The sequence below is a fragment of the Barbus barbus genome (assembly GCF_936440315.1).
Source record: "Barbus barbus genome assembly, chromosome: 46".
Taxonomy (NCBI): domain Eukaryota; kingdom Metazoa; phylum Chordata; class Actinopteri; order Cypriniformes; family Cyprinidae; genus Barbus; species Barbus barbus.
In genome coordinates, this window is record NC_136724.1 from 20,779,010 (window position 1) to 20,805,096 (window position 26,087).

The following is a 26,087-nucleotide window of genomic DNA, read 5'->3' on the forward strand; positions in this document are numbered from 1 at the left end:
TGTATTAATACATTTACTTAAAAATATATTAAAATAAAAAAAAATAATATAAAATGATTGTCTTTGACACCAATTTTAAAAAAAATTTAATGCCTTTTTATTAATCAAAGATACTACCAACAATATTTTTGTATTTTAAGATTTAAATATTTATTAATAGTCTCTAAATAAATGAAAATGTACTATCATTGGACATGATTAAATTAGTAAAAATGCACATCAGTATAATCTGTAAATTAATAATCTGTCTGTTTCTGTCAGTTATTCTAAAAAACAAACAAACAAAAAAACCTCAGTGGTGCTCATAAGTGGTAGCACAAAACCCCCACTTAAGGCCTCATTCTTTTCCCAAGATCACCGTGTTTACCATGAGTGCCGTTTAGGCTCTACAAAGCAGATATAGTGATATGAGCTCGCTGGAAACACGGCAGGTTGGCAGTTGATGCTTCATCACTGACTCCGTGTTCACCATTGATATTCATGACTTTAAGAGTCTGCTCTCCCTCCCGCGTATGAATGGCGGAGCGGCGCTCGCAGCTGCCACACACGTTGTGGCAGGGACGCGAACGTCTGTTTCAATTTCTACACTCCTCTTCCCAACAGCCCCCCTGGGACCAATCATTAGCTACAGCAGACAGCTGGGGGTAGAGGGCTTCTGAGAATACTGTTCACACACTACACACATGCAAAAGCTCTCGCACATACAACCACACTCTCAGTGAAGAGCACCCATCTCCGGCTGTGACAGCAGTGGCATTGTGCGTGTAGGTTGAGGTTAACAGTGAAGGGCTGCCCTTGTCAGATCAACCATCTGAACCTCTGTTTACAGAGTCATCACTAAACGAAAAAGTAGCACGGTACAGCGGTAGATGGTTACAAATGACGTGGTGCTTTGAGTTAAGCCCCATTCACACCAAGAATGATATCTATAAAGATAACAATATTAGCGTCCACACCTGCGGACGTTTATTCTAAGCGCATGTGCGTCTGCCTCTTAAAATTCTCGAGCCTGTTATAGCAGGATTGATTCTAATTGGGTGTCAATGATTTTATTGTTCATCAGCTGGAAAAAAATCATTTTGAAAGTGATTCCAACTATATGATTTATGATTCCAACTATCTCTGTGCCTTTATCGTTATAGCTGTGGTGTGTACTCGGCTATTCTTTAATAATGAGAACGATTTTTACAGTTACCACCCTTGGTGTGAGCAGGCCTTTATACTATGGAACGGAATTAAACTGATATTTATGGTACTTTGATCATTTTAATTTTAATTGATTATTTTCACTTTTAGCTACTTGTCTGTATATTTTCAAAATGTAACCACTATGATCTTTTGATTTGACTGCCCTTTAGTATCTCATGTATCACGGATATTTATCTTTGACAATTTGTACATTTTGTTTCTACCTTTTCTATATATTTTATTGTACCATAATATTGTTCCCTTTTTGGACCTCATGTTTATTAAAGTGTTTAAAACTTAAGAACATTTATTTAATAGACATGGTACCATAATAATATTTGTTGAGACTTAGGACCGGTAAATATTTATACTATATCGTTCTGACAAATTCTATAGTTTTTTGCCTAACAGACTAGTTTTGAATAGCTGACAATCTTGTTTTTAGCCAAAATATGTGAAAAGTTCCCTAAACATACATACTTTTGGTGTGAAAATATCACATAACGTTCTTTAAAATACAGACAATAGACAATAAATACTAAATACACACACAATATATTGCCAGAAGTATTGGGTCACCCCCTTCTAATGAACATGTTTGACTACTTTAAGATTTGTACTCATAGAAATTACTAATGTTTAAGCATATAATGATATTCTAGGGAATTGTGTGCTTCTAATTTTATAGCAACAGTTTGGACAGAACCCTTTTTTATTCTAACCTGACAATGCCTCTGTGTATAAGACACGGTTCAAAAAGACATGATTGATTCAGTCAGTGTGGAAGAATTTGACTGGTCTGCAGAAAGCCAAGTCCTGATCCCAGTCAAGTCCTGACCAGTCAAGTTCTTCCACACTGAGTGAATCAATCATGTCTTTTTGAACCGTGCCTTATACACAAAGGCATTGTCAGGTTAGAACAGAAGAAAATTAGAAGCACACAAATCCCTAGAATATCATTATATGCATTATATCATAACGTTAGACATTGTACTCATGGAAATTACTAAAGTAGTCAAACATGTTCATTAGAAGGGGGTGACCCAATACTTTTGGCAATATAGTATATATATATATATATATATATATATATATATATATATATATATATATATATATATATATATACCTGTATACTGTATGTACATATACTGTGTGTGTGTGTGTGTGTGTGTGTGTGTGTGTGTGTGTGTGTGTGTGTGTGTGTGTGTGTGTGTGTGTGTATGTATGTATGTATGTATATACAATTTCAACTTTGCAAGGACAGTCTGGCGCTTCAGTCTCACAGCCTGTAAGTACGTTTCGATATTTAAAGAATTTGCTACTGACTATTCAAACGCGAGTTTTGAGCTGTGTAGAGTAGTGCTTGTTGTTTATTGTTTCTCCGATCAATGGTAATGTTTACGTGGCACGATGCAACGCGATGCGTAAAAAGACAGTATAAGTCATTATAATCAGTAATTATGTCCCCACTGAATGCAACAAATGCCTCGTTTATAATGGGTTTCATTGTTTTTGTGTCGTCGTGCCGGGACACACCATCACAATACGGTGAGGGGCGTAACATTTCCGTTTCACGCTTGAGGTATTCGGCCAATCACAACGCACTGGATAGCTGGCCAATCAGCGTACACCTCGCTTCTCAGAACGATGAGCTTTGTAAAAAGCGGTGCGTTTCAGAAAGGCGGGGCATAGAGGAGCAACAATAATGTACAGTATGTGGAAAATAATGTATTTTGAACCTTAAACCACATAAACACATTGCATTACACCAAATACACAAAATAATGTTCTTTTTAGCAATGTCATATGACCCCTTTAAAACACAGTCTTCAAAAACAAGTCTTAATCTTCGGCAGTGTTGCTACATGTAAGTGTATTTTACCTGGAAAACAAGCCAAAAAAGTCTCTCTAAAAACTTAAGAAGTCCTGCATGCATTTACCGCCTAATCTGAGTTTAGCTGAAGCCGCTCTTCAGGTAGCAGCAGGAAATAAGGTGGTCAGCTAACCTGCGATTAGCAAGTGGAAAACGGCACTTTACGGCACGGATCTGGAGACAAGGGCTGTGGGTGAGCCAGGGAAGATTGGAGGGTATGAACAAAGAACATTAACTCATTTCTTAATAGCTCTCAATTTTTTCTTCCAGCGTACGTGAGGAGAAACTTCGATTTCTCGCAGTCGCTAATTCGAGAGCTAGCAGTGCGGACGGTAATTTTGCAAGGAAGACGATGATGCCCTCCCTCCCTCCACTCCTACCCCTTGACACGGCAGCCGTGTGAGCAGCCCCCGTCCATAATCAATGCCAATGGCTGCAATTAATGCTGAGAAAAGTGTGCAGAACACAATCACTACTTCCTTCTTATTATTGTCAATTAGAGAGCGCTAATCAAGGCATGGGCAGCACACGCCGCTGCTCTCTCCAAACGAAATGTCAAACTTCATTACAGCAGAGAGTGGGAATCAAACTCCCTGCGCTCGCTGCCTCCTCCAGCTCTGCAGGGGAGACGTCTTCTCCGCCCCTAACTACGGCAGACTTCAGATTAGCACCACACTGCTAGACTAGCTCAGCTGCTGCACGCTAATCTACAGGCTAGCCAAATGTAGCCTAAAAGCAGTTCATCACACTTAATTGTGATCATTCCAATAATATGATGATTAAATGCATAAAATGATCAGCAGAGAAACCCCCCCAGAAAACTGCAATTAATGTGTAAATAAGCATTCTATCCAGAAAATGATCAACAGAACAAGAAAATCACCTAGTAACTCCTTAGCAACTGCTTAGCAACATACTAACAACAAATTAGAATGAATGAGAATATAAAGATTCTATGCATACAATGACCAACACATAATAAATCTACCTAGCAACCACCCGGAACACCCTAGCAACCATCCAGAAGAACCTAGCAATTACATTGCAATATATTAACTACTAATAAGAACAAACACATAAATAATGATTTTAGGCATACAATGATCAGCCGAACAAGAAAAATACTTAGTAACCACCAGAACACCCTAGCAACTGCATAGCAACATGCTAGCAACCAACTAGAACAAATGTGTAGACAACTACCTAGCAACCACCTAAAACACCTTAGCAACACCCAACCAACCAACCATCCAGAATACCCTAGCAACTGCATAGCAACCAACTAGAACAAATGTGTAGACAACTACCTAGCAACCACCTAAAAAACCCTAGCAACACCCAACCAACCATCCAGAATACCCTAGCAACTGTATAGCAACTTGCTAGCAACCAACTAGAACAAATGTGTAGACAACTACCTAGCAACCACCTAGAACACCTTAGCAACACCCAATTAAACATCCAGAACACCCTAGCAACTGCATAGCAGCATGCTAGCAACCAACCAGAACAAATGCGTAGACAACTACCTGTCAACTACCTAAAACACATTAGCAACACCCAATCTACCATCCAGAATACGCTAGCAAATGCATAGCAACATGCTAGCAACCAACCAGAACAAATGCGTAGACAACTACCTGGCAACTACCTAAAACACCTTTGCAACACCCAACCAACCAATCAGACCACCCTATCAAATGCATAGCAACATGCTTGCAACCAACCAGATCAAATGCATAGACAACTACCTAAAAAAACCTTAGCAACACCCAACAAACCATCCAGAAAACACTAGCAACTGCATAGCAACATGCTAGCAACCAACTAGAACAAATGCGTAGACAACTACCTAGCAACCACCTAGAACATCTTAGCAACACCCAGCCAACCACCCAGAACACCCTGCCAACTGCAGAGCAACATGCTATCAACTAATGTAAACAAATGCAGAAATAAGTAAGACAACCATCTAGCAACCACCCAGAACACCTTAGCAACACCCAAGCAACCACTCAGAACACTCTAGCAACTGCATAAAAACATGTCAGAAACCAATTAGAACAAAAGTGGAAATGCGGATTCTATGCATAAAATGGCAACAGAGTAAGAAAACTACACCAGAACACCCTAGCAACACCCCGGTAACCACCCAGAATACCCTAGCAAAGCAACTGCATAGCAAAATGCTAGAAACAAATCAGAACAAATGTGGAATGCATAAACTAATCAACAGAGTATGAAAACGACCTAGCAACCACCAGAACACCCTAGCAACACCCTGGTAACCAGCTTGAACATCCTAGCAACACCTTGGTAACCACCTTGAACACCCTAGCAAACTGCATTTGCAGAAAATGTAAAAACCCAGTTCCTAAAACTGTACAAAACAAAACACTAGTGAAGTACACAAGAAAATTAAGAGACGTTTGATACATGCTGAGAATACAATTCCAAAGCGCGCACACACACCGCAGTCACACTCTCTAGCATGTGCAGCATAGATATAACTAAGAGCAGAGTGCAGATTTAATCAGAAGGATCAGTATTCAGAGGCTGTAGCTCAGAGAGAGAACAACACTCACATCATATGGAAATAGTTACTGTTTGAGAAGATTATCAATCTACTGCTATTCATCTCAACAGTCCTGATCTGCTGGTTGACCTTCAACCCTTGACAAGGATAATGGCATGACTGGGGCATCAAAGGTGAATTTGCGTAAAACATTCCTGATGATACGCAGTCACAGATACATGTCGTTCCAGCAAGAATTTCTGTTTTCAATGGGACACAAGAAAATTTTCTTCCATACAATGAAAGTCAATGAGGTGTAATAATGTTTTGTATTGTATGGATAAAAACTTATTTTGTATCTTCCTTTGTACAATACAGCTCAAAAGTTTGGGGTCAGTAAGATTTTGTTATGAAAGAAATTAATACTGGTGTTCAGCAAGGATGCATTAAATATATCAAAAGAGACATTTAAATGTTACAAAAGATTTCCACCTCAAATAAATGCTGTTCTTTTGAACTTTCTATTCATCAAATAATAGAAAATAAAACAAAAATGTATCATAGTTTACACAAAAATATGAAGCAGCACAACTGTTTTCAAAATTGATAATGGTCAGAAATGTTTCTCGAGCATCAAATCAGCTTATTAGAATGATTTCTGAAGGATCATGTGACACTGAAGACTGGAGTAATGATGCTGAAAATTCAACTTTGATCACAGAAATAAATTAAATTATTAACTATATTAAAATAGAAAAGAGTTATTTTAAATTGTAATAATATTTTACTAATTTACTGAATTTCTAATCAAATAAATGCAGCCTTGGTGAGCAAAGGTACTTTACATCTCTAAATTCACCCTTTATAAAGCACTTGCACTAAAAAAAGGTAACAAGATGTGTTAAATTTCTATTTAATGCATGCTTATTTTTCTATTTTTACATTTAGATTTCCATCATTGAACGCACACTTAAATTATTTTTTAAAAACACTAATAATGAATTTAGTTAAATGTAATTCATCAATTACATTTGATTTAGATTTTCTTGATTCTGATTCACTTGTAGCATTTAAATAGATTTTTTTTTTTTTTTTTTTATTTAAACAAAATAGCATAGAATCAGCCATTTATTGTTTATTTGCCATAGTATGAACATAATTCCTGGCTGATCAGTATCTAACATTAAAATAAGTAGTTAAATATTGGTGCGTCCTACTCACTAGTCAGTTGTTGAACATCTAGTTCAGCATGCACGTCTAACCATACCCCAACGCATATCACATGAACACAAGAATGACGACAAAACAGAAAAGAAAACCTGCAATCTTCCACCCAACAAATGAGGTTTTCTCTAGGTGTGCACTTTCCCAAGATCTCCGATATAAAACTCTATTATCTCCATTATGACCTGTAAAGCTATAATACGCTCACTAAACGCAAGAACCGAGAGGCTGATGGGTAACAGGTCATAGAGAAAATGCATCCACCAAATCCTGATGCAGCTAAAAGTCTGAGTATGTGTGCTTGTGTGTGACAATAACTATTTTACACCAGGGCCTAATGAAGTGCTTTGTCACACACACACACACACACACACACATGCAGCTCATTCTGTGGCTACGGCCGCTTTGAGTAATTCTGCTTTAGGATGTGGAGCTGATGGGTGTAGACGGGGGGCCGATGGCGGAGTGGTGCTGAAATTGATTGTTCGACAAGCGGAGACGAGCAGAGAAGGGCGAGTGTCGCACGGCATCGTGTTCTGTCTGCGACACCACGGGGCCACGCGGCAGGGCCTCCATTTTGCTCGTAAAGAGCGCTCTTTAAACTAGCGGGGCCCCTGGGACCCTAACAGAAGGAGGGGGGGAGGAGAGAAAGAGAGAGAGAGGGCGAGAGACAAAAACGGAGAGGGCGATAGCACGAGGGCGGGGGGAGAAACAGAGCAGCCGCTAATGAGAACGACGAGTGCGCAAACATGCATGGAAATGACTGTTATTCTGTTGATGTGCATTTAAGTGCTTTTTTACTGCCAGCCGACAAAGAGAGGGAAATAACCAGTGATGAATGTTGTCCCCGTAAAGCATTCATTTTCCAACGCGGGAGGGGAAAAAAAGAAGTAGTGAAGACGGTGGGGGGGAATGTGCTGCGTTGTTACGCCCGGCAAATATATTATTTGACTTCACTCAAGTGCACTGACAGGATGGAGAGAAAGAAAGAGAGAGAGAGAAAGAGAGAGAGAGAGAGGATAGGCAAAATGGAGAGACTATTTGCAGTTGGTGGCGGGACATGAGTTGCCATTAAAAAGCCGCAATTACCAAATTATCCTGATTAGCGATTGGCTTGTTAACAGCAAAACCACTTATACAAGTAATAAACAAAAGTGCCATAGTTTCTATAGCTACTACAACTAATAGACTAACAGATTAAAAACCTTTAGTTTGTTGCAAACAGAGTTTATCCCGACTGGTTTACTTATTGTGTATATGTTTATTCCATAGAAGTTCATCTGAGTCAAATTATTGGAAAACAAAAATAATGTAGGGCCGGCCTTGGCTCTATGCACTGGTTGTTGATTGGATTTTGTGGGCGTTGCACTCAAAAATGAGATGTGGGCGTTGCACTCAAAAATGGAGGCAGTTGAATGCAAGCTTGCTGGGGTGGATTTCGTTCAAAATTAACTTTATTTAAAGACTGTGATGATGCATTTCCAGTTATTACCATTGTTAATCTAGCAGTTTTTTTTTTTTTTTATATAATCCACCAATTAGCATGGTGGATTATATAGGGCATACTAAAATAAACATTAATGCTCAAATCGCAGGTATAATAATGCATTCATTGCATGATATTGTACGCATAATCCCACAATCACTGCCCCTGAAGTACGACCTAAAAACTGCTGTAAATATCAAAGCAATGGGAAAAGCAAATGTAATAAGAAAGAAATGAAAAAGGGAAGCATTTGTAGTGTGGTAGAGCACAAGTTTCTTGGCTTTTCCTCTGACCTGCTGTGGTGCTGATAACGGCCTCACTCCACTGTTCTGCGCTGGACACAGAGAACGAGCGCTGGTGCATCCCCTCTTTACTAGTGCCCAAAGCCACGCCAGCCGCCGAGCCCCCGGACTGCAGGGAACTGCTGCTGTTAGAGTGAGGAGTGCCTGACAAACAAGAGAGAGAGAGATTCAGTTAGAGAGACGTTCAAATCACATTTCACAGACCTTTGTGTGCATATTAGTACAGAGTACTATAGCACCAAAAGTATATATATAGTACACTCAGGAAAAAGGTAAAAAAAAACTGTCACTGGGGCAGTACCCTTTGAAAAGGTACTAATTTAGGTACTAATATGCACCCTTTAGTTTTTGAAAAGGTGCAGTCCAAGTTACAGCTTTTGTACCATTTTTCTGAGAGAGTAGTACCTTAAAGATACATATTAGTACCTAAAGTGTATACAGTACTACCTAAACGGGTACTGCCCCAGTGACTGCTTTTGTACTTTTTTTTCTGACAGTATAATTGATCCATTCTCACTACTATCTTTATCAGTAAATGTGGCAATAAAGCCAAAACAATCATGTACCATGATATTCCAATGTATGCAAGTATTCCTGTAGCTCAAACATTAGAGCACAGTGCTAGCAACGCCAAGGTCATGGGTTCAATTCCCAGGGAATGCAGGAACTGATAAAATGCATAGCTTGAATACAATGCAAGTCACTGAGATATATGCGTCTGCTAATTGTAAATGTTTACTGTAATACTAAATGACTACCATATGCATTCACCAAGGTATTTACATGACACCACCAAGGTATTTCAAGGAATTATTGTAGTTTATAATTAGCTAATCGATTTAAAGGGATAGCTCACAGTTGAGGGTGGCCATTGACTTCCACAGTATTTTTTTTCCCGATGCTATGGAAGTCAATGGGTACCATCAGTGTTTGGTCACTAAAATATCTTTTGTGTTCAGCAGAAGAAAGAAACTCATACAGGTTTGGAACAAAATGAGGGCAATCAGAAAAACAATCTCAGAACCACAAGTTTCCTATAGACAAGATGTGAACCATAAAGTATCAACCATATGCAGGACTAAAGAAGTTACAGTAAAGATTCTATGGATATAGTTCGTATCTCATTGTCTCTCCGTGCTACATGAGCAGTCAGCACCTCACCCCGTCTCCCTACCCTGCTCCCTCTGCGTTGCTGCCACTAATTAGCCCTTAATTAACAAGATACACTCGGAACGGTAATTAGCTCTCCCCCACTCTCCGCCTGACACATCCATCTCTCCCGGCAGCGGCGGCTGTGCTGACGGCCCTCCCTGGCTTCAATCAGCAGATTCACTGGCCCGGCCGTGTCGCATGGGGTCCTTTCCTCCTGTTCCCGAAAAACTGGCGCCCTGCTTGATAGAGACGACGGCTAATATTTAAATCTCCACATTGGAGGCTCAAGGTCAGGTTCGGATGGATACCTATGTATTGATTTTTTCGTGCCCGTTTCTTTAAGATCCAACATCGTTTGCGCTCGGCTCATTTTCAAATTGGTTTCATATTGCCGTTAGCCTATTCTTACTAAAATGTTAAAAAAAACAGCACATTACTAAAATTAAATTTTGTAATGTGCTGTTTATATGCTTCGGTTGCTCCTGACGCTTTAAAGAAACCGTAGATATATGATTTTTGTCTATGCATCGGAAGGATTTCTTAAGCGTTAACGTAAACCCTATCACGAAATCCATTTAAAAGTTTTACCCACATGCACGTCAACAAAAAAACTTGAAAAGCACACAAAAAAACATTAATATTTTATTTACTAGGCTCTAATGCATTTCACAGTGGGACTAAACCTTTCTCTGTTGTTTTTCGCTTTATGCAATTTTGCCTTTTTCTCCGACACGTTTCCTTCGCTCCCCTCCCTCGGCAGCGCTGATTTGGAGCATGCTAATTTAGCAAGTACTCCACAGCGTGAGGTTGAAGCTCTATCGCTCTCTCCCTGCAAGAGACGCCCTTCCCCTATGGGGACCGCAAGATTAATATTCTCGCACCCAACAAGATAATTACTGATACTAATTAGACATGATTATGTGAATTTGATACACTTATTACTCTCGCTAATGGTTAGGACGCATTAGGCTAACAAGAGTCTGTTCTTCGCAGTTTACTTTGGCGCCTGGCAAAAAAGCGCCTTGACACAATCAGTAGTAATTCGTGAGTAATTGAAAGAATAGAGGGTTATTCTTATATTTGTCTGTTCGGAGACATGTAATCACAGCAGTATTGTTGAAAAGAAGATTTTATTAATTCTGTCATAATATTGCCCCTGACTAGATCCCTCGCCAACGAATTAAATAAGACGCCGCTATTACTCGGATCAATGCCATACGATATTGGCATCCTGCAGAAGAGGTAATTATTGTTTCGGAGGAAATTGCTTATGAACTATGTGTTCATAAACCCATTGAGTATCAATGATGTTCCTTTAATGCTCATAAAAACCTGCAGCAATGTACTTAAATGTGTTATAACCCACTAACTGAGGATGAAGACACTGCAGACTAAAATATAGATATGTAATCTAAAAATAAAATTGAAATTGTTAATGTTTTAAATATGTTAATAACTAAGCGCATTTACTATATAGTATACTATAATTCTATTAAATGTATAATCGATTTTTATATACTTATACATAGTGTATTATAAAATATATTCAGCAACTCATATAACTGATGATTCGCCAACACTAGATAGTATATTAGATAGACAGAATATTATTTTTATAACTAGTTCTATCATGCAAACAGCCGGATTACACAGTCATCTGAAGTCTATAAACCTTTTAGTCTGAAAATCTTTGACATGTTTGATGAAAAGTAATTCTTGTCTAAGGACATGTCTCAAAATCGACTAAACGAAACGACAGTCCAATATCCCCTTGCTCCAAAACAACTCCTTAAGGACATAATGTCACATTCTTGTTATTTATGATTTTATTTTGTTCTCTCTGTCTTGGCTGGTACGAAAAAAAAAGACAAAATAAGCCCCTAACCATGTCTCATCTCCATCAAGAATTCAACAATCATCACTAATTGTCAAATTTGATGCTAATGATTGATGAATTAAACATGTCTCCATCAATTAGTCCCCAGAGAACAATTCTGCATAAAACAGGGGATAATGCAATTACAATGTGGAGAAAATCAGAGGAGAGCGCAGGGCAAAGACTGTACACGAGATCTCCTGCCACTTCACACACGTAGTCACACAGAGCTAGAGGTGACCATGATGGGCAAACTCTCACAAACACACAGTCAAAAGAGTCAAAAGTCTCAGGGACGCTTTCAAAACTCTGTTTATTTGAGCGGTTCTGACTGAAGGGGAAGTAGAAGTGTATGGAAACCTGCTTGGAAATAATCATTAGCGCATTAGTGATCTGTAGACTTACAACCACATAGCAACAACCTGGCAACCACACACAACACTTAAGCATCATGGTACTGACTATAGGACATATCTTTAAATAAACATTTATTGTACTGTTAATCTTTAATATATTATAAATACATAAATTACATAATTAAGTAACATTTTTGTAATTTATTGATTAACAATATATATTATATGCATTATATCTAATATATTTTCATTATATTATAATATCTATTTATAATATGAAATCACAAATATTTGGGATGCACCATTTCTATCCATCCATCTATCCATCCATCTATCCATCTATCCGTCTATCCATCCATCTATCCATCTATCTATCCGTCCATCATCTATCTATCCATCTATCCGTCTATCCATCCATCTATCCATCTATCCATCTATCTATCCGTCCATCTATCCGTCCATCATCTATCTATCCATCTATCCGTCTATCCATCCATCTATCCATCTATCCATCTATCTATCCGTCCATCATCTATCTATCCATCTATCCGTCTATCCATCCATCTATCCGTCTATCCGTCTATCTATTTATCTATCTACCTACCTACACATCCATCAAAATGTAATTTTTATAATTATGATATTAATTATATATTTAATAATATATTATAATATTATGTACTTATAAATTAAGTGTCATAAACAGGATCTATCTATAAAAAAATATTTTAAATATAAAAATTCTAAACATATAGGCCCAGTTTTACAGACAGGGCCTAGCTTAAGCCAGGACTAGGCCTTAGTTAAATTAGGGTATTTAAACAGCTTCTATTAAAAAAAAACATTGCTGGTGTGCATCTTGAGACAAAACAATGTTTTAAGATCCTTCAGTGCAAGTTATTTTCAGTTAGGACAACTCAAACATGCATTTTAGTCTGGGACCAGCCTTAAGCCTCGTCTGTGAAACCAGGAAATAAAGTAGCTTGTCTACCAAAAATGTAATATGAATTTATAATATAATGTATTATATTTTTAAGTTATATATTATATTTATAAAACTCAATTTACATAAATATCATATCACTCTTTTTTTTTCTTCAAAGAACATGATCAAGTTATTTTTGCAGTTCTGTTTGGTGCAACTAGTGTCAAAGAAACTGTACTCTACACCTTTAAAGAAGAATGCTTCACTAAACTTGATAATTATGTGCTTTAACGGTTCTGTTTTGTAAACATGTACAAACGGTCAAATCATTATCAGATGGTATAGAAAAAAACACCCAAATCTCCTTTGCTCTTTTCTTGCAATCCGTACATGCTATTAGGCTAAGTATTAGGGTCCTAGCGAAGGGAGGCCTGAGGTTGTGGTGTTAAGTAGAGGCGATGGATTAGCAGGGGGTGGCGATGATTTCTCCTCATCTCTCCTCGTTTCTCTCGCCGAGCGCTGTCAGATGGCTGATGAGCCGTGGAGCGAGCCCTGACCCTCTGAGCCGCTGCTGCCATTATATACAAGTGCGGAGATAATGAAGCATCCATGCTAATGTGGAGGAGAGGGCGGGGGAGGGGTCAGGGTGGAGGGGGGTTCGTTAGATCATTTGCTCTTCAGGTCAAGGCAAAACGGCACCGAGACGCCCTTACAAACTGACAGCTGCCTGGATGAACCGCCTCCGAGTGGATTTCTGCCGCTTAGAAAGACTTACGGATTACATTGTGTCCATTTGCGTAAACTGCAATGATCTCGACATTCCAAATACGGCAGGTCTGACGGAAATGTCGCGACAACCAATAAACCGATATCTCCAGCCACAACATTGAGAGCGTATGACTCGAGCTCATCGAATGCAGAAATGGCGGCCATTCGATTTCAAGCGGTGTATTGGATAATAAGCATCTGAAAGTGTTTTAGAAAGACTTGCGACGTACAAAACATCTTATTTCCTTCTCACATATAAAAGAAAAGATTGTGCCATTATTGAAAGAGACTGTCATGAGACTAACGTATGTGGTAAAGTGTCGTTAAAGGAGACTCAATCATAAAAGTGCTGGATGAGGACATTTATACGCACAAACACATCAACATTGTTCATTTAGAGGGATCTGGGATTGACTTCAGGTTTGGAGTCGAAAAATTTGGTTGATGCTGATGTGAATGGCTAGATAGAAGGGTGGCCATTATAATACCGAAAAAAGATGTATATTCTCACAGTACTTACTAAACTGTATTGGTGAGGAGTTTTTCAACTGCCAAAGCATTTTAAACTTGCTTAATTTTGTATACAAGTACTTTTTAAACAGTGTTTTAGTAACTACAAAAGTAAGATAAGTCAGTGATCTGTTAGATATTAGTGCCATTTGCATTTACCTCAACCAACTGCACAACGAATATTACAGTAAAATTTCTGAAATTCACCACAAAAAAAAAAAAACATTGCTTAAAGTATTTTAAAACTGATTATTTGCACTATTAAATTACATTTAAAAAAGTACATTTAAAATTTAGCCTACGCATGGCAGAATGAACCCTTCTTTAAATTGGCAATTGGACTTTTATCAATCATTTCTAATATTTCTCTTTAAAATTCTTGAAAAAAAAAAAAAAAAGTGAAAACAGAAAATATTCACTATCCATTAACAAAGTTAGCAATATAAGTAAAACCAGTTCTGTTCACCCAAATGAGCAGTTATCAGCAAACGTGATCAGTTCTAAAATAACAAAATATCAGTTGATTTATTGGTTTATTGAAAACAGAAAACATGCATTATCAACAAAGATGCAAGATATCAACCATTGTGATCACCTCTAAAACAACCAAATATCAACTAATTTATTGGCTTATCACAACTAAAAATTCAAGAAAAATTCTAAAAATTATTTAAAACGGACAACATGAACTACCCACTAGCAAAACTACCAGTAGATTTAAAAACTGACATATGGAGGGAAAACCTGCACATACGATCATCTCTAAAATAACCAAATATCAGTTGATTTATTGGTTTATTGCAACTAAAAAAAAAATAATTTAAATAAACAAATAACGAAAACATGCACTATTTATCAACAAAGATGCAACTGGATTTAAAAACTAACATATGATGTAAAACAAATCCTGTTATGTTCAGCCAAATTCACAGATATCAAACAATGCAATCATCACTAAAACAACCAAATATCAACTAATTTATTGGATTATCACAACTAAAAATTCAAGAAAAATTCTAAAAATTATTTAAAACAGATAACATGCACTGCCCACTGGCAAAACTACCAGTATGTTTAAAAAAAATGACAAATGGTTGTCAAAATTTGTTTAGCCAACTATACAGTTATTGGTCAATACGATCATCTCTAAAATAACCAAATATAAGCAGATTTATTGGTTTATCAGGTCTAAAAAAATGGAAAACATTCTAAAAAATTATTTGAAAACAGACAAGGATGTACTATCCATTGATAAAGCTACCGATAAATTTAAAAACTGACAAATCGCAGGAAAAATTCCTCTATTCAGTCATATTTTCTCATTGCATTTCACATGTATCAGCTAGGGCTGTGCAATTAATGGAAAAACGATTGCGATTTAGGCCTCCAACGATTATGAAAATACAATAATCGAGATAAAGCGATTATTCCACCCCCTTTCCAGCAGTGCGCTTTCGTGATTTTTGCGATTTCACGTGCAAATCAGTAAAATCATGTATTATGACTTTTGCAAATTAGGACCTGCTTGATTTATTGAAGTATATTCGATTTATTCATGTTCATAAAAGCGTGAAAGAGAACTTGCGCTTCCTCAGGGGGATTTCTGTATTCTGTATCTTTTTATTCTATTGTATCTGTCCTTTGCTTTTTTGATTACTGAGGACTTTTTGTGTGTTTGTTACAAATGTTACTAACTAGCCTACTCTGTGGTATTGAGAATTATGAAATTTCGCTGGTCTCTACAATGTAGATGCCATAGCAACCTTATTTACAGGAAATATGTATTTGATATGTATCACTATCTTTAAATAAATCACACATATAAAGTTTTGATCATATGGCCCACTCATAATTGTGATGACAATATTGACCAAAATAATGGTGATTATGATTTTTGCCATAGTCGAGCAGCCCTAATTGCGACAATCTCAAGATGACTGAATATGGCATATCAGTCTATCACTGCACAAGGTACATCTTAGTTCACAAGGACAGGTTGCACACCTTCATCTGCATCCTGTGTACTACACGTAAATGAACACGAGCATCTCGGCGTGAATCTCTCTGTCTCACACTCTCGTACACACACCTCTAGAGCAGATGTCATTGATTAAAGCTGATAGGCAGGCCCATTAGCGCTTTGATATTATATATCTGTCAGCGGTGACACAACTGAACGCACGCTTGCAGAATGATCATATTTAAAACGGTTCCGGTGAATACTTAGCAGAAAGATTAGACCGGGCCTCATCGAGACAGACTCTTTTACTTGCGGACACATGCGTTCATTCATTTGCGCTCCTTCACTCCCTCACTCTTTCTTTTTCTCATCCTCACCCCCCTCATCTCCTCAATCCCACACACCCCCCAGAGTTCCTAATGGTCTTTAGATCAGGGGGAAGTGTATGAATTACAGACTACAGAAAAAGACAGGGCTCAGCTAGACCGCCATGAATGAAAAATTACCCCTTTGTTCCCTCGCATCAATTGCATGCCTAATGAAATCAAAATCAGATTGCATAATCAAGTGTACGTCCTCCACTCGGCGGAGGCCCACTGTGAATCGTAACCTTTTCCCTCTCGAGTGGAAATTAACACAATCTAATACGGTGCAGAGTGGAAAATGGAAACGGGGAAAGCGCCCGTGTAAAATCGGGACCCGAGCGTTACGGAGTAAATTTGCACTAAACCGAAGATCAAATGGCGTATCTGAAAAATAACACCAATAAAAAGCCATCTCAGAACTGCAAATGTGATATAAAACATGTAAAAACATGACCAAAACGCCTTGTGTATAGATTCTCCGATAAAAATAGTTCAAAATGTCAAAACTGGTTATAAAAAGGCTTGAATGATGTATGATGTATTTCTAAGCTCGACAGAACTTCAGGAATTGACTATGAAAAGTTGACAGTGCTATTATAATCAACTAAGCTACTGAATTTTTTTTAGTTGATATTAGTTGTTTTTTTTTTGTGAGAATTCTGTAGTTCGTAACTTCAAGTTTTTAGTTTTAATATTAGATTAGTCGATAGCATAAATGTAATATTACATTCACAACTTGCATGTAATTTTAATTTATATTGCCAAAGATAAATTAAATTCATAGGTGAATCTGAATTAAGTTGCATGTGTAATGCGAGAAAATGCACTACGTGTAATATGTCCAATTAATAACAGTTCATAAAACAATACTAGATATTTTAAGTGGATAAAATGAAATTTAAAGTTTCATGCATTTAAAAAAAAAATGTTTACAGTTTTTCATTCTTCACATTTTTGTTACTAACTAAAATTGTATTTTGATCAACTAAATTTTAAATAATTTTGGAGTAATTAAGTATGAATAATAATACTGATTAAATTTAATAGACATCAAAAGATAAAATATGTATAAAATTAGTAATTATATGAGTAAGTAATTAGATTTATATATAGGAAGATTATGAAGACAAATATTTAAAGTTTGATACATTTAAATGCTTTAACATTTTCAAAAAAAAATTTTTTTTTCTTGTTTACAGTTTTTCACATTTTTGTTACCAACTAAAATTGCATCATCATCAACTAAATTAAAAATACTTTTAGGGGAAAATTAATAATAAGACTTATATATAGAAAGATTATGAAGACAATTATCTGGAATACTATTCACAATAAAACCAGAAATATGCTTTGAGAAAAACAAATCAAATATAAAAATATTACATTTCTTTTTCATGTTGATTTTCTGTGATGCATCACATCCATATGTGCAACTAGGCTTTTAACCTCAATACAAATGTAACCAGCCTTAACTAATGCTCTTATTTGTGTGCATCTGCTGCCTGAGGCCACGTTTGAGCTTTTACCCAGAAATCTCTAATAAAACAGGTCCAGGTGTTGTGACTATTTCAGGTCTGCATGCCCCAAAATTCTCCTCCTTTCAACCTTACGTTCACCCTCCCCTCTGCAGTCGACTGAAGGTTAATTAGTTGCCAACCTGAAAGCAATATCAACTTTTGCGGTTCTCCGAGCAACCCGATTCATGCGGCCCAGCAACACCGACAAATGCTCCTTCTGTGTCTGTGACTAATAAACCCTCGTCCCTATCCAACACAAGACTGGACACCAGCCAGAAAACTGCAATTCCCAGAAGCCCTTGCTGACCTGTCTTTAATGGTGCAAAAGCAATTAGCCCCAGCTAAGTGATGCTGAGGTCCTGGCCGGTTATGTTTCCACAGTGGTCGTGCCAGCTTGCAGAGCCCCTGGAGAAAGTTACTCCTGTTTTTTTATTAATTACACTTAATATCAGCTCTCTAAATCCAATTATACCTTCCCAAACTCCCTCTCAAGTGAACACCGAGTAAATCTGGTTCTTGCAGGCCAAAAATAAAGCAAATTCAGCCAAAAATTTAAATCAGCAGTGTAAACACCCTAACATACGTTTTCTGAATGGATATCAGTGACAGTTTACTCAGTTCCTGATTTTTTTAAAATATTTATAAGAACTATGCCATGTTTTTAATGAGGAACCAATTTAACGTGAATTTGAAATTTGGTAAGACTCGACTTAATGCCTTTATGTATAATCCATTATAAAGGGTTATTAAAGGTTATAATGCATTATAATTATTCATAATGTGTGTTGTAATACATGATAGTTTGTTGTAAATAATTATAACCGAATTTTAAATAATTATAGTGTAACAATGAACTGATAAGTGTTATAATGTATTAATTGCGGTTACAATTATTCATGAGATTGTTCAATGCATTATAATGTGCATTACAAGGCATCATTAATGCATTCAAAATATTTTTATAATGCATTATGCATAAAGGCTTTAAATAAAGTCAGAAATTTTAGTTTAAATAAAAACAACCTGATTTGTGGCTTAATAAGTAATAATAATAATGTGGCTGACATCACTAACTCCTCCAGCTGACTCTTATTGAAACACTTCTGCTGCATTTTTTTGTTGAGTATTCTTGCAAATGTCACGTTTTGAACACCATTTCATGTCAAATTTAATGCTGCTACAATCTGTACACAGAATATCTTCAAAGAATGAAAAAAAATTCATACATTTTAAGGCATAACACCACTGATGGGGATCATACTCACTTGTGGCCCCGATGCCGAGTTGTAAAGTGCTGCGGTCTTTGGTCAGTCCGTTGGTTTTTGGGCTGGCTGTAGGGGCGACCGTCGCCACCGCTCTGGGTGGCCTCTTCCCGGGCACCTTCACCGTCGTCCGCAGCAAATCGATCTCTTTACCGTGGACGTTCTGCATGTAGTCCTGAAAAATGAAATACAACATTGTGCAGTTTTAGATCTAGGCCGGGAAAAATGGAAAATGTAAACACGTTTGACACACTTTGTACAAGAATGAGGCTGTAAAAGGCAGAATCCATTCAATAAGTTTCAAAAATAAACATTTCAAGTTCCAATTCAATTCAACATCATGATAGTTTTCTTAATGAGTAGAAACAAGACTATTTTAGTGCACTATTTCAACCTCATTTTTGGATGAATGCAAAAACAACTGGTGTAAAAACAATCAATCAGAAAGTAAATTAGTAAGTTAGTAAATTTCACAAAGAAATGGCAAGTAATGCATAATTAAGCATTACACTTAGAAAAAAAAGAAATATTTTGTAAAAAGTACTCAATTAAATTATTATTTTACAGTGTACCTGAACCAACAATTATTTGGTCCAGTATTGTTTAGTTACCAACTCTAATTAAGTAATTAAGGTTTTGGTATTTAAGTAGGTTCTAGTACTTAAGTCTATTCTAAAACGCAATAATTTAAGTTCCAGATTTTAAGTATGTTCTAATATTTCTAGCTTTTGTTTTTAAATGAAGACATATTTTCAATATTTTGAAAATGAACCTACATTTAACGGTAGACTTTAAAAAATATTTTTCTGAAGATTATTCGATTATGTTTAACAAGAATATTCTATTTGGCTATTTTCTAAAATACCTTCTACCTGCCACATTTGTGTAATTATTTGTGAAATCTACTAGCAATTTCTAAGAGAAAATTGTTTCTAAATCAACTATTCCAGTGTATAACTCTCCGCACTTTTATCATTCACTGCCTCATTTTCATTTGCCTCAAATTAAACATGTCACCAACTTTGACTAAAGTCTACACGAACAAACAATGCACAGATGCAGGGCATCCATAACCTAAGAAACTTTCTACAGGTCTTGTAAACCAAACACAGCAGCTTTGGACAATCAAAGCAGCACCAGGCCCACGCAATCTAGTATTTCACCTGTTTCCATGCTGCTGCAGATTAGCAAAATTAGCATTAATGACCGCGAGCAGACTCATTCCCATTTAAATCGGGCTATTCCATTTTCATGGGAGTTTGTGACGCGCAAATGGGTTAAGCCAAGGTGCAAATCACCCTGCTCAGCACAAAAGAGGCGAGCAGAGATTTCGGCCTCGGAAGTCTCCCGCCAACTCCTCTTCACTTTTATTGCGCCCCATAAAGCACTAATTTCTTCAAAAGCCTCAGTACTAATTACCCAGTGAGCGCTCTCATTCCATTTTATTGCTGGAATTAACAGCCAGTTTGAGGCGCAGAAAGCTATTAAGATGTGTGATTAAGCCATATTCAATTAGTTTCTACAAACAATTTAATTGATGTAGCAGACAGAATTAACAGAAGGGGATTGTGGGATAGCTCGGCTGGCTGCGGCGCAAAATTAAACCGTCTTTTCCGTCTCTCTCTCCCCCCGTCTTTCTCGTTGAGCTAAACGAGTGGTCCACAGGTGTCCAAACCCAAACGCCTCTAACGATTATGACGCCCGTGGCATCGCGCGCCTATTACACACATCGCTGGCATGAGATGCGCATTATATCGCTAATAAACACGCGGTTGATGTGAGAGACGTGAGTTTGGCCAAGATATTAATTTCGGTCATAGTCCGTGGAGGCCACTAAACGGGTCTCGTGCAACATATCTCGCACGGTCAAGGTACGCCGCTTCTCCAGTGGATCTTACTTAGGAGGCCCTAATTAATTACTAACCTGTGTTAAAAGCGTCGGAGAAACGCGAGAACAAAGATAAGCGATGTATGCAAATGAGGGAGCGGTGGAGAAGGGACTTGTGAGAAAGCCGGAGAAGCAGAGAGAGGGGATTTTCGGAGGTATTAAGTACACGCAGGGGTTCTGACAGAGATGAATGTTGACTGTGGATTTCCCACGGCGAGTGCCGTAAGAAACGCGCGATGCTGTAGCAACCGGAGAGCAGCTGACCTGTCCGGCTCTCCTCTGTGTTACTGGAAACCTAGAAAATACCTCAGAAATAGCAAAGAGTCGCTCTAGACTGAATCTGAACTATAATTCGACTGGGAGGCATTCAAATTAAATTTCATTAAAACATGCTAGACTATCCCTTCGATATATGTCCCACCCAAACGTTCTGCCACGTCAACGTCATAATCGATTTCATGGTGTTTTTAACTGGAATGTGAGGTCTGATTTGTGAATAACTTGCTTATGCAAAAGAGTTCAAACGAATCAAAGTGTTTGTTGATAACTTGACAGCAAAGCAAATCAGATGTTAAAAGAACATTAGGAGAGCATTAGAGGAACATTCTCCAAACCTAAAGGCATGAAGTAAACTTTCCTGGCTAACTAACAGAGAACCTTAGGATGTTCTTTTTTATATATATTATTTTCATGGTTTTTACAAAATCCAAAACAAACAATAGGCCTTACCCCATAAGAAACAGAGAGAGAAAAAATAAAAATCACCATCTTCATCTATCAACAATCTGTGCAGTATATAAAATGAAAAGCTAAAAAGTAGGCATTTTTATCATCTGGAATCCATAAAATATTATTAATGAACTATAATAATTCTTAATTAATTAGATTAAGAATTTTGGTTAAACATTGAATTAAGAGTTAAATTTTGAAAAACTGAAATAGTATTTTTTTGGTAAAAAGTTCTACATTAATTAAATTTTTTTTTTTTTTTTAGTCTACCTGATCCAAAAAAATGTCATATAAACTGTCATTTGGTTCCACAATGATTTAGTTACCAACTCTAATAATTAAGGTTTTGGGTATTTAAATATTTTCTAATATTCAATTCTATTCTAATATGCAAGTATTTAAGTATATTCTAATATTTTCTGGATTTAAATTGTGAACTTGAGACATATTTTTGTAATATTTTGAACAGTAGACAGCAAAAAATATCTTTGAAGTTGTAAAGACTATTGGATTACATTTTACAAGAAAAATACTGTTTCAGTCTTTGTGTTTTAAAAATTAAAGTTTCATTCAATGTATTATCTGCCAATTCTTAAATGATGGTGCTTTAAGAATCATTTTGCTTAAATGATGACGAGGTTTTACCACAGTGTTAAAATTATGTTGACTGGTTACAAAGTTAAATCTATAGAGGGCCGATTTGATAAAAGATATGAATTAACAGCAAAAATCTTTATAAACTGATAGTTTAGTACATGGCAGTGTTTTTATTTAATTTAATTTTATATACTATAATATATATTTTTAAAAATATCTTTAATATTTTCAATTTTAGTATTTCTTTTTATATTTCATTTGGGTGTGCTTTTAATTAGTTTTTAAATATATTTAAGTTTAATTTATTTTAACATCAGTTTTAGATTTAGTTCAGTTTTAACAATTATTTGTGAAATTTACTAGTATTTTGTGAAAAAGTTGGTCAATCGGTAAACGTGTGATGCGGAACGCATGAATTTATACTGAACACAAATCAGTGAATCATTTATTTGAACCAGTTTACAGAATCTGAACTGAATCATCAAAATGAACCAATTCAGCAAAATGAATCAGACATCTGATTTCTGACAGCAGAGGAGACGGCATACTCACATGTAAACTGGGGTGGTACGTGAGAAGGCCATTGTCACACAGCGTGACGTATTTCTTCTTCCACTCCTTATTAAGAGACTTCCCACTTCTTTTTAATAAAATCCCCTGTTCAAGACAAAAACAATCAGTTATGAGGAGATTTCAAATCAGACACAACACTCTGAATAATAACCAGCTCGGTCATTTTAATAACTCATTTTCAGGATTGGTATCAAGAAGGATCAGACGTCGAGACACAGTCATAAAGTAAAGCAGAAGTTTCCCATGCAGCACTGTGAAGCTTCATGTACTCATTCACACCCGAGTCACACACACTCATTTGCATACATTTAAGGCCTATTTACACAGTGTAGATTTTCGCAGTCAATTTCCACACTGTTAAAACAAAAACAATGCATCCCTACAGAACTCATCAAATCGAACATTTGCCGTCAAACTAATGCTTTGTTTTAGTATGTTTCGCTCACGTTTGTTCATGCAAATTTTTGCCACTAATTTTCTTCAGTGATCTTGTCATGGTGTGAACAGTGCTTTACATTTATTGATTTAGTAAACGAATCATCCAAAATGACAAATTGAAATCATACAACAAAAATAATACCTGCATAGCAGCCAGAAAAACATTACATTTTCAAATAACCTGCCAAAAAACCTCACACTTTAGTCACTCCTAGTTTTGCATATTTTTAGTTTTGCATATAAGCTGCCGAAAAATATTATTTCCTTATATAAAATGTGTTATTAAAATGATTATATATATTTATTTTTTCCCCATGCAACCTCTCCACTTTTCATTCCTAGTTTTGAAAACATATAATATAAAAATACATGTGTGTGTGCATATATATGTATATGTATATATATATATATATATATATATATATATATATATATATATATATATATATATATATATGCAGTTGAAGTCAAAAGTTTACATACACCTTGCAGAATCTGCAAAATGTTGATTATTTTACCAAGAGGGATCATACAAAATGCATGTTATTGTTTATTAGTACTAACCTGAATAAGATATTTCTCATAAAAGATGTTTACATATAGTCCACAAGAGAAAATAGTTGAATTTCTAAAAATGACCCCGTTCAAAAGTTTACATGCCCTTGATTCTTAATACGGTGTTGTTAGCTGAATGATCCACAGCTGTGATTTTTTTTTTGTTTGTTTTGTTTAGTGATAGTTGTTCATGAGTCCCTTGTTTGTCCTGTACAGTAAAACTGTTTGCTGTTCTTCAGAAAAATCCTCCAGGTCCCACAAATTCTTTGGTTTTCCAGTATTTTTGTGTATTTGAACTCTTTCCAGTAATGACTGTAAGATTTTGAGATCCATCTTTTCACACAGAGGATGACTGAGGGACTCATATGCAACTATTACAGAAAGTTAAAACACTCACTGATGCTCCAGAAGGAAAAACCATGCATTTTACTGTACAGGACAAACAAGGGACTCATGAACAACTATCACTAAACAAAAAAAAACAAACAAAAAAAAAAAAAATCACAGCTGTGGATCATTCAGGTAACAACACAGCATTAAGAATCAAGCGCATGTAAACTTTTGAACGGGGTCATTTTTAGAAATTCAACTGTTTTCTCTTGTGGACTATATGTCAACATCTTTTAAATATCTCATTCAGGTCAATACTAAATAAACAATAGCATGCATTTTGTATTTTCCCTCTTAATTTTGCAGATTCTGCAAGGTGTGTGTAAACTTTTGACTTCAACTGTATGTATGCATGTATGTGTATATATATATATATATATATATACACATTTAGTATCTTTATGCTATAATGAGCTGCCATTGATAGAACGGTCAAGTTATTAACATTCTAAATAATTTACATAATTGAAAAGATATTATATTTTTTATAACCCATATATTTTATATACTTATTATATATTATATGTTGTTAGAAAATTCAGAGCAATCAATTCAAGCATTAAATAATTTCATTTCAGATAAGTGGGGAAAATAAAGTATATAAAACTTTGTGACAATATTATCCCACCCTCTGATCTCTGACATTAGCAGTAAATTAGTTAAAGAAAAAATTCCAGTCCAGAACAACTTTTCCATTGATGAGTAATGTTGAATTGGGCCCCGGCTCCGAGTCTGTGCTCATGAAAGTCTGTGAGGGCCTCACATCAGTGCTGTGGGGGGAGAGCAGAGGCTAAATCCAATTTGTGCACTGACTCAGTGTGTATTCTTTCGCCCGTTGCGCCGGCGAACTCTCTCAGACCTCTGCGAGCACGAGGATTAGAGGCTGTGATCCCAAGCTCTTCAAAAGCTTCTAGCCTCCGTCCCGTCCCCTGCTCAAGGCCTCACCATCAATCTCCCGCTGTTCTTTAAAAAAAACACTCACTGAGCACTTATCCCCTAAAGTCCAGCCAGGACAAACACTCCCCGGCCAGGACTGGAAGTGCACAGAGTTGGGGCGGCAGGGAGCAAAAGGGGGTTTGGGTGGCCTGTTTTGGCTTAATTAGGGGATTAGGGAAGATTCCTGTGCTCTTTACCACTTCCTGTTGGGAGTGAGAGAGTAGGAGGGCTCTGATGTGTTAACCGGCCAGCCCCGACCCCGAAGGGGACTAATCCACGTGAAGAATACACTACTTGCTAAACATCAGGTGCTGACCCGGGGTCAACTGGGTATCATGGTGTTTACCCGACAATCAAGTCCTAATCCTCTCCTCGCCTTGATCTGAACCCTCCATGGATATACTCTCTCCTCAATACAACTCTATCTACTCAACCACCCTAGAAATACTACTGAAAACCTGTTGACACTTAGTGTCTCTCAAAAGGACTTTAAACATTACTTTGTAACTAATAAATGCATCAATCAAATGCTAAAAAGAAAATATGCACAGAACTAGAAATATAATTTTATATTACATTCATGTAAGCTCAAGCAGTAAATAAAATAAAATAAATAGAAAAAGTGTTAAAAACCAACTTGAGCATACAAATATAATATATAAAATAGAATGAAATAGAATATGTAAAAATGGACTTGTT

General features: G+C 36.6%; 1 protein-coding gene across 3 annotated transcripts in view; it reads right to left on the reverse strand.

Annotated features, from left to right (window-relative positions):
• The window catches only part of LOC306865214 (arf-GAP with GTPase, ANK repeat and PH domain-containing protein 3-like), a 163,091-nt gene that overhangs the window by 34,344 nt on the left and 102,660 nt on the right, over positions 1–26,087 (reverse strand). For all 3 annotated transcript variants that reach the window (XR_013783852.1, XM_079409686.1, XM_079409685.1), the window contains exons 10-12: positions 23,049–23,153; positions 19,286–19,457; positions 8,583–8,735 (exon numbers count right to left, since the gene is read on the reverse strand). Coding sequence is in view for 2 of the 3 variants with exons in the window: in XM_079409686.1 (XP_079265812.1) it covers positions 8,583–8,735; positions 19,286–19,457; positions 23,049–23,153 (430 nt within the window). In the remaining variant the exon portion in view is untranslated. The remainder of the gene's footprint in view (positions 1–8,582; positions 8,736–19,285; positions 19,458–23,048; positions 23,154–26,087) is intronic.